The sequence below is a fragment of the Rhinoderma darwinii genome, chromosome 7, assembly GCF_050947455.1.
Source record: "Rhinoderma darwinii isolate aRhiDar2 chromosome 7, aRhiDar2.hap1, whole genome shotgun sequence".
NCBI lineage: Eukaryota > Metazoa > Chordata > Amphibia > Anura > Rhinodermatidae > Rhinoderma > Rhinoderma darwinii.
This window is the reverse complement of record NC_134693.1, coordinates 133,217,900-133,237,176: the sequence shown is the minus strand read 5'-3', so window position 1 is coordinate 133,237,176 and position 19,277 is coordinate 133,217,900. Positions and strand designations below refer to the sequence as shown.

The window sequence follows — 19,277 nt, the reverse complement described above, 5'->3', positions numbered from 1 at the left end:
ATATATGTACAGCTGGTATAAGTTCTACATCTTCTTGTATATAGTGATATGGAGCATGCTGGTATAACCTGGGTATATTCTGTATATAATGATATATGTACAGCTGGTATAAGTTATACATCTTCTTGTATATAGTGATATGGAGCATGCTGGTATAACCTGGGTATCTTCTGTATATAATTATATATGTACAGCTGGTATAAGTTATACATCTTCTTGTATATAGTGATATGGAGCATGCTGGTATAACCTGGGTATCTTCTGTATATAATTATATATGTACAGCTGGTATAAGTTATACATCTTCTTGTATATAGTGATAAGTAGCATGCTGGTATAACCTGGGAATCTTCTGTATATAATTATATATGTACAGCTGGTATAAGTTATACATCTTCTTGTATATAGTGATATGGAGCATGCTGGTATAACCTGGGTATCTTCTGTATATAATTATGTATGTACGGCTGGTATAAGTTATACATCTTCTTGTATATAGTGATATGGAGCATGCTGGTATAACCTGGGTATCTTCTGTATATAATTATATATGTACAGCTGGTATAAGTTATACATCTTCCTGTATATAGTGATATGGAGCATGCTGGTATAACCCGGGTATCTCCTGTATATAATTATATATGTACAGCTGGTATAAGTTATACATCTTCCTGTATATAGTGATATGGAGCATGCTGGTATAACCCGGGTATCTCCTGTATATAATTATATATGTACAGCTGGTATAAGTTATACATCTTCTTGTATATAGTGATATGGAGCATGCCGGTATAACCTGGGTATCTTCTGTATATAATTATATATGTACAGCTGGTATAAGTTATACATCTTCCTGTATATAGTGATATGGAGCATGCTGGTATAACCCGGGTATCTCCTGTATATAATTATATATGTACAGCTGGTATAAGTTATACATCTTCCTGTATATAGTGATATGGAGCATGCCGGTATAACCTGGGTATCTCCTGTATATAATTCTATATGTACAGCTGGTATAAGTTATACATCTTCTTGTATATAGTGATATGGAGCATGCTGGTATAACCTGGGTATCTTCTGTATATAATTATATATGTACAGCTGGTATAAGTTATACATCTTCCTGTATATAGTGATATGGAGCATGCTGGTATAACCCGGGTATCTCCTGTATATAATTATATATGTACAGCTGGTATAAGTTATACATCTTCTTGTATATAGTGATATGGAGCATGCTGGTATAACCTGGGTATCTTCTGTATATAATTATATATGTACAGCTGGTATAAGTTATACATCTTCCTGTATATAGTGATATGGAGCATGCTGGTATAACCTGGGCATCTTCTGTATATAATTATATATGTACAGCTGGTATAACTTATACATCTTCTTGTATATAGTGATATGGAGCATGCTGGTATAACCTGGGTATCTGTAATTAAATATGTGCAGCGAATACAAATTGAACACAATGTAGATAACCATTGACTGCTGCAGCAAAGCAAATCTTCTAACCACAGGATGAAGACACCTAAAGGTCTTGCGGAGATAAGATCAGCCCTGTAGATCTGTCCCAGTTGCTGCTGGTTGTTAAAGGTTATATTACTGGTGAGCACGTACTGTGGTGTTCGGAGCGGCACTGACCACAATATCACAGCAAATGGAATATTATGTTTTCACCATGACATGTCACGAGATCTACAGCAATCCGCATATTAACAGCACGCCAGTCACCCTGACGAGATAAAAGGGGAAATGCATATTCTAATATATTGGAGTAATATATCAGCTCATCATCGCTCGAGGCCCCACACTTGGAAAAGGCCATCGATGGGGCCCAGAACTCATAATTTGTCATTGTTGGGGGTCCAGGAAACTCTACTGAATACTAGATGGAAGGGGAGGTGATGTCCGAGTACCCAGATTTCTTCAAAGGTCATCAGAGATTTCCATGATGAGCTCCAAAAGATTGTCGGCACTCTATAGGCCCCTCACCATAGGACTTAGCAGGAGACCCCCACCATATTGATGTGTCACATGCAAATGTGTTTTAGCAGGATTTTTACTTTAAAGATCTCCGCTTTGGACAATCCCTACTTGTTAGAAGGGTTTCTTGACAACAAACTGATCACAACGTGTCCCCCTGCTCGGCGCCCCCAGCTATCAGCTGTAATTTATTGAGGAATCTGGCAGTGTGTTCAGTTTTCCTGCAGCGCCACCACAGGGGAAATTAAGTATTGCACAGTGTCCATTCATATTAATGGGTTGTCTGTGTAGTACAGGAGAGGTCAGGTCCTCCAGAGAGAGAGACGCTCTTTATAACCGCTCTCCACTCCGGCCAAGAGATGACGACCCTGAACAGAGGACCCCCCCCTCTATTAACTCAGAATTCCCTAATAGGGTTTTCTAAACTAGTCAACCCCTCAAGATCTCTGCTTGTCTCAGTGAATAGTAATATTGTTGAATTGGTTTTCATACAAGACATTCGTTTATTTTTTTACATTGACATTCTTTTAAAATACAAATGGAAGCACAGATGGATGAGGCAGAGATTTCCCTTATAACAATATGGAATTGAAAGCCCGATTTGTGTCGTATTGCAAAAGTGAGAACGCCTTGAAATCAACCCAAGCCTTGTGTAGAAGGGACGTGACCCTGCCCCCTCCTCTGCCGCGTCCCCTGTAGCACGGACCATTCTTCTTATATAAGTTACATCATGCACCTCGGCCCTTCTCTATAGTCTTTCCCCCTCATCGTCTCCACCCTCCGGTTACTTTTTCTTCTTTTCCTGAGTACTGGTAAACCAAGAGTCTAGGAGCTTCTTGCTGTAGTAAATCTGCCACCCGTGAACTTGCACAGCCACAACCATAACTAAGTACATGACGGATACGGCAGAAAATCCGAAGATGAAGCGGTAAGCTTTGCCGTGGCGGTACAGCTGCTGGGCCATGGGGAACATTTCCATGCTGCCATAGATCAAGGGAGCGATGGAGAAGAGTCCGGTGCTGATCATGGAGATCACCAGGTAACTGATGTTATTACGAGGGAAGGAGAACAATCCACAGAGAGAGGGGACGATGCTCAGGAGATAGGGATACTCCCACTGGTACGGCAGAGCTACCAAATCATGGGGTACCAGTTTAAGGTGGGCCACGACCATCTGAGCTGCCAGCAACATCCAGATGAAGATGTGAGCGTAGATCAGTTTCTTAATTTCGTTCTTCAGAGACACACTGAAATAAAAGGCAGGATAATGTGAATGAAGAGAGCGCGTCACTGCTGTGGGTTAAAAATGTATATTAGGGAGCAATGGAAATGTTTAACAGGGACGTGAATACTTTGACAGCCAACTCTGAAAATAGCATTGATTTTGTGTATACAGCTCCTATGCACACCTGCGCGTCTCCATGGTTACCAACAAATCCTGCGTGTAGTTTGATCCTGATTTATTTTGGGTTTAAAAGGAGTTTCCCCGGAATCAGCAATTATCACCTATCCACAGGATCGCTGGGGGCCACACTGCTGGGATCCCCATCGATTGTGAGAATGGGGGTCCCAAACTGTGGTCAAGCAGTGAGGAGAAGCTCAAACGGAGCGGCGATCAAGCATGTGCACTGCAGCTTCATTCAAAGTCTATGGGAATGACAGAAACAGCCGCGATCTGGAGCCCAAACAAAACGATCAAACAATTAGATCCACAGGATAGGTGATAAATATCGGATTGGTGGGGGTCCAAATGCTTAGAGTGCCGTCCCTGGGAGCCCCATATGAATGAATGGAGCATTGGTCGAGCATGCCCACTACTGCTCTATTCCTTTTGGGCTCCCAGGAACTGCAAGGTAAGCTAGTTCTAGTGATTGGTGGGGGTTCTAGTGATCGGAACCCCACCGATCAGATATTTATCACCTATCCTGTGAGATGGGTGATAAATATTGTTTGTTAAAATCCCTTTAAGTAAGATAAATATATATATATATATATATATATATATATATATATATATATATATATATATAGCACCACCAAGTGGTCAACAGTAGAATAACTTACACAAATATGCAAGGGAGAGATAGAGAGAGGAGATGATAGAGAGAGAGGAGATGATAGAGAGAGAGGAGATGATAGAGAGAGAGATGATAGAGAGAGAGATGATAGATAGAGAGAGATGATAGAGAGAGATAGATTGATAGAGAGAGAGAGATGATAGAGAGAGAGAGATGATAGAGAGAGAGAGATGATAGAGAGAGAGATGATAGAGAGAGAGAGAGAGATGATAGATAGAGAGAGAGAGAGAGAGATAGAGAGAGATGATAGAGAGAGATAGATTGATAGAGAGAGAGATGATAGAGAGAGAGGAGATGATAGAGAGAGATGATAGAGAGAGAGAGAGAGATGATAGAGAGAGATGGATTGATAGAGAGAGAGGAGATGATAGAGAGAGATGATAGAGAGAGAGATGATAGAGAGAGAGAGATGATAGAGAGAGATGATAGAGAGAGGAGATGATAAAGAGAGAGGAAATGATAGAGAGAGATGATAGAGAGAGGAGATGATAGAGAGAGAGGAGATGATAGAGAGAGATGGATTGATAGAGAGATATAGACAAATTTCTACCTCATTTGATAATGATTGGCCACCCTCTCTCGATGTTGATAATCACTTCCATCTGTCCCGGTTGCCCGAGGACCTGCACGGGAAGCCATTGTTGACGTTCACACCTGGGGATCACATGAGTATGAGCGGCTTTACTATAAATATCATACAACACACTTATTATAGCGCAGATGATCCGGTGCAGAAAATAAACTTCAGAAACCTCAGCAATGAAAATCAGTCACAGGCCGGGTCCAGAGGTGGCGGATTTTCAGCATGGATTCTGCACCACAAATCTGCAGCAATTTAGAGTAAAATACAAGCGGATGGGGTTCATGCAGTTGTAGCGGAAAAGTCCAGATTTTCAAATCCACAACATGATGATTCCTGTGCGGAAAAGCCGTTGTTAATATTCACAACAGATTTCACCCCTTGCAGATCATAGGGTGAAATCCATGGCGGAAGTTATCTGCCACGTCTGAATTTAGCCCTAGGATATGTTAACACGTGGCAGAGCAGACACTTCTGTGGCAATCCCATATACAGGTCCTTCTCAATAAATTAGAATATCAAAAAGTTAATTTACTTCAGTAATTCAATTCAAAAAGTGAAACTCCGATATTCTATAGATTCATTACACACAGAGGGATCTATGTCCAGCAATTTTTTCTTCTAATGTTGATGATTATGGGAACAGTTAATGAAAACCCCAAATTTAGTGTTTTAGGAAATGAGAATATTATATAAGCCCAATTTCAAAAATGATTTTTAATACCGAAATGTTGTCCTACTGAAAAGTATGTCCAGTATTTGCCCTCAGTACTTGGTCGGGGCTCCAACTCTGCATGAATTACTGCATCAATGCGGCGTGGCATGGGGGTGATCAGCCTGTGGCACTGCTGAGGTGTTATCAATGCGGCGTGGCATCGAGGCGATCAGCCTGTGGTGCTGCTGAGGGGTTATCAATGCGGCGTGGCATGGAGGCGATCAGCCTGTGGCGCTGCTGAGGGGTTATCAATGCGGCGTGGCGTGGGGGCGATCAGCCTGTGGTGCTGCTGAGGGGTTATCAATGCGGCGTGGCATGGAGGTGATCAGCCTGTGGCACTGCTGAGGTGTTATCAATGCGGCGTGGCATGGGGGCGATCAGCCTGTGGCACTGCTGAGGTGTAATCAATGCGGCTTGGCATGGGGGCGATCAGCCTGTGGCACTGCTGAGGTGTTATCAATGCGGCGTGGCATGGAGGCGATCAGCCTGTGGCACTGCTGAGGTGTTATCAATGCGGCGTGGCATGGGGGCGATCAGCCTGTGGCACTGCTGAGGTGTTATCAATGCGGCGTGGCATGGAGGCGATCAGCCTGTGGCACTGCTGAGGTGTTATCAATGCGGCGTGGCATGGGGGTGATCAGCCTGTGGCACTGCTGAGCTGTTATCAATGCGGCGTGGCATGGAGGCGATCAGCCTGTGGCGCTGCTGAGGGGTTATCAATGCGGCGTGGCATGGGGGCGATCAGCCTGTGGCGCTGCTGAGGGGTTATCAATGCGGCGTGGCATGGGGGTGATCAGCCTGTAGCACTGCTGAGGTGTTATCAATGCGGCGTGGCATGGAGGCGATCAGCCTGTGGCGCTGCTGAGGGGTTATGGAAGCCCAGGTTGCTTTGATAGTGGCCTTCAGCTCATCTGCATTGTTGGTTCTGGTGTCTCATCTTCCTCTTGACAATCCCTTCAAGGCTGCGGTTATCCCTGTTGCTTGTGCACCTTTTTCTACCACACTTTTTCCTTCCTCTCCACTTTCCATTAATCTGCTTTGATACAGAACTCTGAACAGCAGCTTCTTTAGCAATATCCTGTTGTGGCTTCCCCTCCTTGCGGACGGTGTCAATGACTCTTCTGGACAACTCTCATGTCAGCGTCTTCCCCATGATTGTGTAGCTACTGGACCCGACTGTTGGACCATTTAAAGGCTTAGGAAACCTGTGCAGGTGTTTGGTGTTGATTCGCTGATTAGAGTGTCACACCATGAGTCTACACTCTACAACTTTTACCCAATTGTCTCATTTTTTGAGACATTAAATTTTGGGTTTTCATAAACTGTTCCCATAATCATCAAGATTAAAATAAAAAAATTCTGGAAATAGATCCCTCTGTGTGTAATGAATCTATAGAAAATAGGAGTTTCACTTTTTGAATTACTAAAATAAATTAACTTTTTAAGGATATTCTAATTCATGGAGAAGGACCTGCATATGACGTGTGAATAAACCCTTAGGCCTCATATACACGGCCCTATCAGGGCCATAATAGGGCACCATAGACTTCTATAGGAACCTACTAAACCTCCATCTGCCTTCACTTAGATACAGAGGGGTTTTCCACAGGATTTTTATAAAAACATGGACCATTGAAAAACGCATACAAACGTGTATTATTTTCTGTTTACGTCTGTTTTTCATAGCGCGCACGGTTAGCGCATACTCAGACGTCGGCATACAATTCTGTTCGTTTTTCACGCCGAGCTGTACGTTTTAATACTTTTTTAGTGTTTAAAAACGTATACGCCCGGCCGATGTGAATGGGATCTAAAAGACGCCTATACGCCCGAACAAGTAACGACTCTCGCTCCGGCAGTCGTATTGCATAGGGGGGTTATTCAGGGGTTAACATCTGGACGGCCACAGATTCTCAAAAACCAGACCCACCCCCAGAAACCAGTGGTCCTGTATGAAAGGGATCGTCTATGAAGAGATAACACTTTAATAATGCAGGAGCTTATTAAAACTACACAGAGAACACCTTGTGACATCAGTGGCTTTGTTAGCTCTGCTACATCAGTGGCTTTGTTAGCTCTGCTACATCAGTGGCTTTGTTAGCTCTGCTACATCTATATAGATTCATCACAGCAGATTTATTTCTAATGACACAGGACATAATCAGAGCAGCTTGCACATGTTATACTAATATATATATATATATATATATATATATATACACACACTCACACAACACACCGGCTACAGGGGAGCTCCAAACATATCACAGACCGGCTATAATGCCCACCCCGCAGTCTCCTGTTTAACATTTTAAAGACCCCCATCCCATTATCCTGTTTTTCTGCAATAAAAGCATCTCTCTGCCGACAACGACTCACCTCACACCTTGTACCCGATATAATGGCTCAGTCAGCGCTGCGCTATGACCACTTCCGGTCTCAGCGCGGCGCCATATTGATACCCCCGGAAGTTTACAGTTAGTAGCTGTTGGGCGTCATCTTGGTGCTCCCGGAAGTAGCTGTCTGCAGTCGTGAATTGGTCGCTGGAAGAGATTGACTTCGTGATGACTCTTCCCGTTCTTCTAGGTTGTAGTATATAATAGTTGCCAAGCTGCTATGTGTGGGAGAGGGAATACTAGTAACATGGGGACTGCTCAGTGGTAAAAGGGCATGCAGGGACTTTTAGTTCCACAGCAGGGCATCTAAGTCATGTGTGCTTCAGTAGAAGGAACTGTTGCCGTATTGAGATATGTAATACCGGCTCAAGTAGCCAACTTTAAGAAATGTTTTGTATTTTTTTTGTATAGAAGCTCTGCCCTCAAATATTGGCCACACCCCATAATAAAAATGAATCGTGCTAATTAGCATGTTTAAATGGGACTTGCATTTATATTAAAGGACCCCTGTCCTTATGCCCTAGTGACGTGTGGCGCCCTGTAATGCAACATTTCTTGCTGCAAACGAAATGGGGGTCGTCCAGGTGGGACTACAGAGGGCGATGCTTTATCATTTACTCTATGGGCTTATTCACACAGTGCGGTCAAATCGCAATTGTTGCAATAACTGCACCGTTTGAATAAACCCTAACGTTTGGCCTCTTAAAGGGGTTGTCTGGTTTAAGGAAATTCTGAGATATTACAGAGGGATGCCCTTCTCAGGACCCTCATCTAGAGTGGAAAGAGCGTCTCTCGCTCTGGAGGACCCGGCAGGTCTGTGTATTGCATGGCCAGTCCATTGATTCCAATAGGAACTGTGTAATGCTAAATTTCCCCTGTGGTGGCGCTGCAGGGCAATTGAAAACTTCCTGCAAGGTTGCACCCTGTGATCATCTTTTTGTTGCGTGACGGCTCTTGACGTGTACCAACTAAAATTTCATCTTACGACTTGTCACATGACCCTCTAGTATCATCATGAGTACACCTAGACAGGAGTCCCATGCTGCACCCATATTATTTATTTATTGCACCTCCAATCACCTTTCACCTACACAATCCAAACGGGTAAATGTGATGATTCCGTGACATTGGCGTTTCCGTTTGCAGTCGCCATGCTTGATATCAGGACTCTATTGTGACATCACAATGGATGCTGAGCATATATATGACATGCAGATATACGGCTTGGGGTGGGAGAACAGCTGGAGCCGTGACCATAAACCATGGAATGTGCCCGGCTGACCATTAATGACCTGTGCTCCTATTTATTTCCTCACCACTGCTGGGAGTTGTAATTCTGCGGCAATGACCTGAGGTCACTCCTTACAGTAGAGCATTCTGGGTAAAAGGGGAGTGAGACACACATCATACACAAAATACTCCAAAAAGATCAGTATGTGACAGCCCTGGTGAGAGCGAGGAGCAGCGGCGTCCGCAGGAACTGTGAGTGGCTTTATGGTATTAATATATGGATTTTACCCTCAGGCTCTGTTCACACAATGGTTTTCTATGTTTTTCTATTTTATAAAAAAAAAAAATCAAATACAGTAACATTCAATGGATAAAACCCGTCATATAGCGGCGCCAAATCCTGCAACCGGACACATTTCTATAGGTCCCTGTCCCCTATAGGGCTGACGATCTGAGATCCCAGGCTCACACATGCAAGGGTTAATTTCTTTAAAAACCAATTACCATTACAATTAAGTAACGATAGAGCCTGGTGCAATGTTTTAGGGTCTATTCACATCATGCAGTGAAATTGCGGTTTATTGCCATGACTACAGCAAAACAGCGTCCATCAACCGCAATTTGACCACCCCGTGTGAATGTACCGTTACTCTGGTTGACACCGCACTCTCTGTACGTCTACCTCGTCCATCCAAAATATTTCCGTGATGTGTGGGGGAGGCAAGAGACATCTGATCCGGGCACCCCAAGATGGCGCTCACAGCCGTTTTTTTTTTATAGACCATACCCCACCCTATAGATTGTTTTGACCGTGTCCAACAACGTTTTTTGTCTATGTGCACTCTCTGTTGACGTCTCCTGATTTTACGGTTTCCTCTAAGATAAGCGGCTCCGGAGTCGCTTATCTCTATTCACCTATTAAAATCATATTAATACTTGGCTGAACCAAATGTAGATATTTATGAGGGAGTCGAGACTGGAAAACGTGATTACACAGCCGATACCTATTGGCCAGTATTAAATACTCGCCCGTCTTTAACCAGCGTCGATCGACAATACTGCTTTTCGAACGGCGCTCGTTTGCTCCATTCAAAAGACGCAGCGATCAGGAGTATGGGGATGAACGATCTTTGCTACAATTGTTCGTCCCCATATATTTGCATCTCGCGGACAGCGCATCCGCTGTTTACACGAAGAGATGTGCTGCCGACGAGGAACCGTTTTTCTATCCGATCAGCTGACGAACGAGCGCTTTCTCATTCACCGGCTGGTCGCTGCTCTGTTTACACGGGTCAATGAACAGGAACGAGCGTTCGTAAAATGGCGTTGGAGGGACACTTTTTTGATACTTGGAGGGCCCCGGCCACAGAATCTCCACAGGGCCCGGGGGCGCTGCCTCTGGATGACATTGCAGGTTTGTTTACATACAGACAGTAGCTGCTAAATGACAACGTGAACTTTTCTGACCCTGAAGAGAAAGTCAATTTCACGGCAACATGTTAGTACGTAGGAAACTCCATTTACCACAAAGGTCAACATTGACTGCGCAAAGTCTCCATTATGGAGAAAATAGAGAAGTGGAGCACTTACTCATAGCAACCAATCAGATGGCAGCTTTCATTTTAAAAAGAAATGGGAGCTAGAATCTGATTGGTTGCTATGGGCAACTGCTCCACTTTCCCTTTGCACCAGTTTTAATAAGTCTCCTGCTGGTCCCAGCGCCCCCCTCACTACACATGTCAAATCAGAAAGCTCTATATACATTCCTAAGCCCCCCCCCCTCCAGTCCAGCTCTGGAGACCGGCGGCCATCTTGCCTATTAATGAGCAGGGGTGTTAGTAATATGTGACGCCAGCACTTCTGTAACAAACATGGCGGCCACAATTCTAGACTTATCTCAGGGAAAACAATAGGATCAGACAAGTCCACCCATCGGATAGTTTGCCCCAATTCTACAGTCCAGATATCAGATTGTCAGCGGATCCTGACATAATCATGTCTATGGGCATCTCCAGTGTCCATGCCAGTCCAGCTGTGCTATAAACAAGGGAGGGCTGCCATCTGTTTGCCTCGGAGGCAAGCAAACGAGGAGGGGGGTGAAGTGACGGTCACCTCTCCCCCGCTTTGCCAGCTGTCCGTCGACTGTCACTTTTTATTTCCTATAATTAAAATCCAGCAATGTCGCTTTATTATGGCGCAGTCGCACGTGGCGTATTTGCCTCGTAGTTCCAAAGTGCAAAAATGACGGTGCGGAAAAGAATTACAATGTTAGGTCCCATGCACACCAATGTGTGTTTGCGGCCGCAATTCACCCGCAAATCTTCCGGTGAATTGCGGTCCTATTCATTTCTATGGGTTTCCGCGGTCCGTGCATTGTCCGGGAGCCTGGACCGCACAAAAATAGGACACGTCTTATTACGGCCATATTTTGCGGTCCAGGCTCATTGAAATGAATGCGCACGGCCCGCGATTTGCAGGCGGTCCGAGGATGACACTCAGCGGCTGTCCGAGCCGCAAATCATGGGCCGTGTGCACCACTACAGTCGTGTGCATGAGGCCTAAGCCTATGGGAAAAAAAATTGGTTTTCCCATAGGATTACATTGTAATGTTTTTCTGATTGTATTTTTACGCTGCGGAAATACAAGGCAAATACGCCACGTGTAATTGCGCCATAATAATGGAGCGTGTTGTGTTTTTCCCCCCCCCACTAAATATGGCAGATTGTGACATATTAGTAGTAGTGCCGTAGGACGTGGTCACGTTGTGCTGCTTGTTGTCACCTGATGGTGGTATTTATGACCATGTTGGGGACAGTAGTAATTGCCAGCTGGTTATTTCAGGAACTTGCTGACCAAACTGAACCAATACCCTATAAGTCATTGTTGAAACTTGTAATTTACTGTTTTTCTAATTATACATTTTAAGTATAGCTTTCCTGAACAATGTGACAAATATAACAGGACAGCGGTAAACTCTCTACTATATGGGGGGAATCTATAGCACTCTTCAACCTGATCTTCGCAGTTCATGAATAGAATGCCGGAACAGCAGTAAAGACTGACACTTATACAGGCAGAACAGTTACAGGGGGATGTAACTCTCTTTAACAATGCAGCTTTACATGCCATTCGGGGTCTCTGGAAAGCCAGCCATTTTTGGTTGTCAGACTATCTTTTATCAGAACTCATGATAGTAAACTAGGGCTGCACCATGAATAACATTAGCAGCTCAATAGCAAATGCTCTACTGCAGGACCTACTGCACCGTTCATGTTGATGTAACAGGAATAGAATGCCAGAACTGCAGTAAAGACTGACACTCGCACAGAAAAAGCTGGTGGAGGATCGTAGCTTGATTTACATGCCATTCAGGATCTGTGGAAAGCTAGGCAGCTACTAATAGTCACCCAGATATTGTGCTGACTAATAAACAGTAATAAAACCGAACTTAGTCCTTCCGATTGAAACCTTCCACCAGAGAGGACCTTGTACCCATTACTTATATGGTCACCCTGAACTTGGTGACATCACCGATGATCTGACAGGACAAGGTACAAGGCAGGGTATAAGGGAACCGACCGCGAAGCTCTCGTCAGACTTCCTCTGGACGCTACAGGCGGAGACCTTGTGACGATATGGCAGCTGTGTAAGTATCTGCCGATCCTTGCACTGGAACATTTTCACATTTATTTTTTTTCCAATTTCAGAAATATTTGACTTTTTCTACATTTTAAAATGTTTTATTTGATAGAATTTAAAAAAAAAACCCTGAGGACTCTAACATTTAAGACGCATGCAACTACAGCTCCCAGCATGCCCTCACAATCTGGATGGTAGTTTCCTGACAATGGTGACACAATGTAATATACATCTCAACTATTGTCTCTTGTAGATCGGAGGAAATTATCCTGACCAAGATGGAATATGCCATGAAGTCCCTGAGTCTTCTCTCTCCCAAGTCTCTTTCCAAGTGAGTTCAATATTCCTATACGTCTAAGCCCCATTTAAATTTGAAACTCCTCCCCTAAGCACCGATGACATCATGTGGAGCCGTATATGATGACCCCGATGACATCATGTGGTGCCGTATATGATGACCCCGATGACATCATGTGGTGTCGTATATATGATGACTCTGATGACATCATGTGGTGCCGTATATGATGACCCCGATGACATCATGTGGTGCTGTATATGATGACCCCGATGACATCATGTGGTGCCGTATATGATGACCCCGATGACATCATGTGGTGTCGCATATATGATGACTCTGATGACCTCATGTGGTGCCGTATATGATAACCCCGATGACCTCATGTGGTGCCGTATATGATGACCCCGATGACATCATGTGGTGCCGTATATGATGACCCCGATGACATCATGTGGTGCCGTATATGATGACCTCACATTGTACAAGATTTATACAACATAGAAAATGAATTGTGCTTTTCTGTAGGGGGATGGCACTGTCGGGCTAACATCAGCAGCATATTTCATTTTTACCCCTTAAAGGGATTGTCCAGTTTTAACAAGGTTCCCCTTTTATCTTTTAAAAGGTCCCCCAAGGACTAGCTGATTGCAGGGGTCCTGTTGTTGTCGTCACCCCCACCATGATAAGTGGAACCCTGGGGATTTCGATGAACGAAGGATCTCCATGATAACATTGCACCTGATGGAAATCAAAGCAGGACATGTTGTCATCAGGATCTCTCAGTAGTGCAGCCTCAGGCTTTGGGCCTATAACTTTAAATGATCATATCTCAGCCTAGAATCAAGATATTCCAAAACCGTTTTCACATTTTGAATGTACACTATACGGCCTCTTATGGTTTTGCTTCAGTGGGTCTTCTTTAAATGCAAAAACGTACAAAAGATGGAAATGTTATCTATCGATTTAAATTGTATAGGAACTTTTGTCAAATTCTTGTTACTGATAAAGGCCGTGATTATAGCATTTAATCAGATATCGGATGACAAAATATAGGTACCACAGTGGGAATGATTCCGTACGTAGAAAGTTATGTAATATTTTTCAGTGTATGTCACTTTAAGACAAGCGGCGCAATAGTGAAAAATATTAGAATCCTAGTTGGGTCGGGGCAAACTTCCCGTCTATGGCCAGATGAAGTGATTTTTGGGTAACGCTGCACGCTATTATCTATTCTCGTCATGTCGCTGTCCCCTTTAGCCGTATTTCTATCATATTTAAGTTCTATCAGTGTCGTATTTGGAAATCCGGTGACAACGTCTGAGATTTTTTTTTTTGTCCCGTCTAAAAGTCGAGCTCTTTGTACAGACAACACAAAGGTCACAGGGAGTTATGAAAGACTTGACGTCGCTGGCTAGAACGCAGTTCATACAACAGCCTATGAGAGCTGCGTGCGTTACTGTATGTTATAATGGTTCTGGTTATTACAGGTGCGTCTCCGTCAGCGCTACAATGACTCAACAATTTCTTTCCCGGCCGGTGTCCAAACCGCGACCCTTTAGGGTTTGCAATTGTGACCGCAGCATTCGAAAGGGCATCGTGGCTGACAGTCTTGAAGATCTGATAAACAAGGTGAGTCATTGGCGGCCACAAAGTGATTGGTCTGAAGAACCGGATCTGCCTGCATGATGCAGGCACTTTATATGGGGGCGTGGAAACTGTCCTCCAATCAGCATTACCGAAAGCACTCCTGGTGAAGGTGATTGGTGGAGAGCTGCTGACAGACTCCTGCTGCCCCACCCAACCCTCCAATACAACTGAAGGAACTTACAGCCCCCCCACCTCCATGCAGACAGAAGTAACTACTGATTGAGCCTTTCCAACGCTTGTGATTGGCTGCGAGGACTCTGAAAAGCTCATTTGCATACAAAATGGTCTTAGGGCCCCTTGCATTACTTTTAGGCCGGATTCACACGAGCGTGTTCAGTCCGTGATATACGGTCCGCAGGTCGGCCGCATTTCCCGGACTGAGCACACTGCAGGGAACCGGGCTCCTAGCATCATAGTTATCTCTGACGCTAGAAGTTGCTGCCTGGCAGCGCGAAAACTGTCCCGTACTGTAATCATGTTTTCAGTACGGGACAGTAGTTCTGCGGAGAGGCAGGGACTCCTAGCGTCAGAGATAACTATAATGCTAGGAGCCCGGCTCCCTGCAGTGTGCTCAGTCCGGGAAATGCGGCCGACCTGCGGACCGTATATCACGGACTGAACACGCTCGTGTGAGTCCGGCCTTACTAGGAGTGGTGGCATTACTTGTACTACGGTTGGGTGGCGCCATTACTTGTACTGGGGGTGGGCGGCGCCGTTACGTGTACTGGGGGTGGGCGGCGCCGTTACGTGTACTGGGGGTGGGCGGCGCCATTACTTGTACTGGGGGTGGGCGGCGCCGTTACGTGTACTGGGGGTGGGCGGCGCCGTTACGTGTACTGGGGGTGGGCGGCGCCGTTAGTTGTACTGGAGTTGGGCGGCGGCGTTACTTGTACTGGGGGTGGGCGGCGGCGTTACTTGTACTGGGGGTGGGCGGCGCCGTTACGTGTACTGGGGGTGGGCGGCGCCGTTACGTGTACTGGGGGTGGGCGGCGCCGTTAGTTGTACTGGAGTTGGGCGGCGGCGTTAGTTGTACTGGGGGTGGGCGGCGGCGTTAGTTGTACTGGGGGTGGGCGGCGGCGTTACTTGTACTGGGGGTGGGCGGCGGCGTTACTTGTACTGGGGGTGGGCGGCGGCGTTACTTGTACTCGGGGTGGGCGGCGGCGTTACTTGTACTGGGGGTGGGCGGCGGCGTTACTTGTACTGGGGGTGGGCGGCGCCGTTACTTGTACTGGGGGTGGGCGGCGCCGTTACTTGTACTGGGGGTGGGCGGCGCCGTTACTTGTACTGGGGGTGGGCGGCGCCGTTATTTGTACTGGGGGTGGGCGGCGCCGTTATTTGTACTGGGGTTGGGCGGCGCCGTTAGTTGTACTGGGGTTGGGCGGCGCCGTTAGTTGTACTGGGGGTGGGTGGCGGCGGCGTTACTTGTACTGGGGGTGGGCGGCGGCGGCGGCGTTACTTGTACTGGGGGTGGGCGGCGGCGGCGGCGTTACTTGTACTGGGGGTGGGCGGCGGCGGCGGCGTTACTTGTACTGGGGGTGGGCGGCGGCGGCGGCGTTACTTGTACTGGGGGTGGGCGGCGGCGGCGGCGTTACTTGTACTGGGGGTGGGCGGCGGCGGCGGCGTTACTTGTACTGGGGGTGGGCGGCGGCGGCGGCGTTACTTGTACTGGGGGTGGGCGGCGGCGGCGGCGTTACTTGTACTGGGGGTGGGCGGCGGCGGCGGCGTTACTTGTGAATTTGCACTGATGTCAGCATTGCAGTACAACATGCTCTGAGCGGAATCTTTGAATGTTTGGGTCATCACTCACCGTATATGTCGCTCTTCTTGCCCATAGGCCCAGGATGCTCTGCTCATGGAGGAAGCCGTCACACTGGTTCTGGATGAAGATGGCACCGGTGTGGACACTGAAGACTATTTCCAGTCTTTGGACAGTGGGGCGGTGTTTATGGCTCTTACGAAAGGGCAGACATGGAAGCCGTCTCATGTGAGTCCATCCCGAATTTCAGTTCAAAATGATGCAGAGAACCAGATGACCACACGACAGGTGTTTTAAAACCAGTGTCACGTCTCACAATTTCAGCTACTCTTGTACGGGATGTGTTTTCAGCTAGTTTCAATTTCCTGACAGCAAGCAGAGGCTTTAATGTCACATATGCAGATTTCTCTATGTAATAGTCATTTTCTTCATCCACAGAAGGCTGGCTACCATATTTCTCTGTCCAACAAGCCTCAGCGGAAGTTCGACGTGGCGCGCATCAGCTTCGACCTGTATAAGAATCATCCTCAGGATTTCATTGGTTGTCTGAATGTCAAAGCCACATTTTACGGGACCTACTCCGTGTCCTACGACCTGCAGTGCTACAGCGCCAAAAGAATTGTGAAGTGAGTATCCGAACATTAAAATCTCTCAAAAAAATATCATTATAACTGGATGCAGCAGATCTAAAAATACATATTAGGAGGGATCAGGGGGTCACCGTGCGGCATCGGGATCATGGTGCGTTCTTTCTCCTGGCTGGGGGATGTCTATTTACCATTTACTCCTGTGTGGGGGAAGGGAAGTGACAACCAATAAGGGTCTGTTCACACACGTCCTGAAAAATCGGAAGCAGAACGCCTACAAACATCTGCCTATTGATTTCAATGGAAAACACAGCGTTCTGTTCCGACGAGGTGTCACTTCTTGATCCGTTTTTGGAACCATTTTTCATTGACTCAATAGAAAAACAGCTCCAAACACGGCCGTAGAAAACGCAGCGAAAAACGCGAGTTTGATTAAAAAACAGCCCCGTATTTTCAGCCGTATTTTGTTAACCGTGTGAACCTTAAGCTTCCACAGGGGTTGGCACCCAGCTTTCCCAGAGTGCTGAATGGCAGATCTGTCTACTTATGCAGTGACATGAGAGTTGGGAGTGTGTAACTATATAACATGGCAGGCAGGATTCTGGTAAAGCTGGGTGACCATCTCTACGGGAGCTGTAAGGCCAGGATCACACACCGTTTTTGACACTGTCCTGACCTAATGGCGGCCATATTGGTTGTCGCCCAGCTTTCCCAGAAGCGGATATTACTAAATTGGATTCTTCTTTTTTATCCCCATCATAGGGAGGCCTTACGCTTGACGCTGTTCACCATGCAGGCCACTGGGCACGTTCTACTGGGCACATCATGTTATATGCAGCAGCTTCTGGAGCCCAACAATAAGATCATAGCCGAGGAGGTAAAGCCAACAGCTGCTCTAAGAGACTTCCTCCCCTTCTACCCGCGCCGGATGCTCCAGTAACACCTACAATATAGGAGAAGAACAAGCGATCCTGACCGTCCAAGCCCGGGGGACCCACGTCTCTCCACTACATGACTGCAGGTTACAGACAGGACAGCAGAGACGTTGTGTTACCTGATATTCTGGATATCTCTATAGGTACAGCGTACATCAGCGTTTATAGACTGTGAATCTACAGAGATAAGCGGCGCACAATATATATTCAGCAAATTGTGGGTGGGGGGGGGGGGGAGACCAAGTTTTCAAGGGGTACACTAAAACCTACCAGACCTGATAGTCAATAGTCCTATGATGGCCAGGTAAGAGGAGCGTCACAGGAAGTTTACCCTATAGCCGAGACAACTGGTAGTTACATGGCACTTATCACGTCCGTTTTCTGTATAGACTTGGCGTCGGGTAATATTGAATGACACTTAGTTTTTAGATGTAGGCGCGTGATTGCTGCCAAGCTGCTTTTCTCCTTCTCTGCTGGCAGCATTGGGCCACTTGTCATGTCTGACAGACTGGTTGCTATGGAAACACTGCCTAACAACCACAGTCTTTTCTATTGGGTTGTCAGACAGCACATCCCTAGCAACCAGTCCACCTCAAGGCTGAATTGGCATGGAGTTGAGGGCATAAAAGGGGCAAAGAAGCTTGGCAGCACTCAAACCACGCTGCTCTCTATCCATTATTGCCTTATTAATCAGATTTTTTGCTAAAATAAGGTGAAGAACTTTAAATAGATTTTTTTTTGGGGGAGGGGATGGGGGTTGGATACCATTTTAAGCTATGATCCAGGCACTTTATATATATATTATGAAATAGGGAACAGTCAACGTATTTAAAGAATCCCATAATCCGTCCCAGTAATACTGACTGTTACCAGCTCCGGCTTTAGTTATATGATATTAATATTTAAACTTTGTAATGTTTATTTATACTTGTTCGGGTTATAAAAACTTCCGAATTTCCTCAATAAAGCACGTTATCTTGACATTTTATTATAAACGTATATATTTTTTGGTCTTCCGTTCATGTGGTGGCGGTAAAAATTGATTTCAGCAGGTTGCAATAGAAATAGACAACAGTGCCCTCAAGTGGCTGGGTATAGAAGTTACCGAGTAAACATAAGCTGCCCATATATACCGCGTATTATACCTTTTCATGGTCCGATAAGACTTTGAGGAGAGTGAACTAGGAGGGGGACATGCATGTGTTTGGCTTTATTGGAATGCTTCTCCTTTAAGAAGTTTATTAAAACATCTCCAGGTGATCTAGGGGAGAGCAGCCATATTGTTTGCTCTGTTGGGGTTCTATACCGTCACATGTAGACGTGACAATATTGCCACCTAGTGGACAAATATATGCAAAATATAAGAATTTTTTGTGTGTTTCCTGCTAAAAAAAAAACAGGATCCCATCAAAACTTAAATC

The 19,277-nt window shown here is 45.7% G+C and overlaps 2 protein-coding genes across 5 annotated transcripts; one reads left to right on the top strand and one right to left on the bottom strand.

The window, feature by feature from the left end:
* Positions 1-2,478: 2,478 nt before the first annotated feature.
* On the bottom strand, positions 2,479-7,842 carry JAGN1 (jagunal vesicle mediated transporter 1). 2 transcript variants are annotated; one of them, XM_075831682.1, is made up of 4 exons: positions 7,748-7,814; positions 4,826-4,989; positions 4,624-4,727; positions 2,479-3,242 (listed from the first exon to the last, which is right to left on the bottom strand). In XM_075831682.1, exons 3-4 carry the CDS (start codon positions 4,710-4,712, stop codon positions 2,780-2,782), a joined length of 552 nt encoding a protein of 183 aa, XP_075687797.1. In that variant the 5' UTR covers positions 4,713-4,727; positions 4,826-4,989; positions 7,748-7,814; the 3' UTR covers positions 2,479-2,779. The 2 variants fall into 2 exon arrangements, with proteins under 2 accessions (XP_075687797.1, XP_075687796.1); XM_075831681.1 differs by lacking the exon at positions 4,826-4,989 and having other exon boundaries at positions 7,748-7,842.
* Positions 7,843-7,850: 8 nt separating this feature from the next.
* Positions 7,851-18,837, top strand: CIDEC (cell death inducing DFFA like effector c). 3 transcript variants are annotated; one of them, XM_075831678.1, is made up of 6 exons: positions 7,851-7,954; positions 12,887-12,964; positions 14,419-14,560; positions 16,413-16,562; positions 16,773-16,960; positions 17,684-18,837. In XM_075831678.1, the coding sequence occupies exons 2-6, from the start codon at positions 12,912-12,914 to the stop codon at positions 17,859-17,861; spliced, it is 711 nt and encodes a 236-aa protein (XP_075687793.1). In that variant the 5' UTR covers positions 7,851-7,954; positions 12,887-12,911; the 3' UTR covers positions 17,862-18,837. The 3 variants fall into 3 exon arrangements, with proteins under 3 accessions (XP_075687793.1, XP_075687795.1, XP_075687792.1); XM_075831680.1 differs by lacking the exon at positions 7,851-7,954 and adding an exon at positions 9,168-9,246; XM_075831677.1 differs by lacking the exon at positions 7,851-7,954 and adding an exon at positions 12,152-12,640.
* The last annotated feature ends 440 nt before the right edge of the window (positions 18,838-19,277 follow it).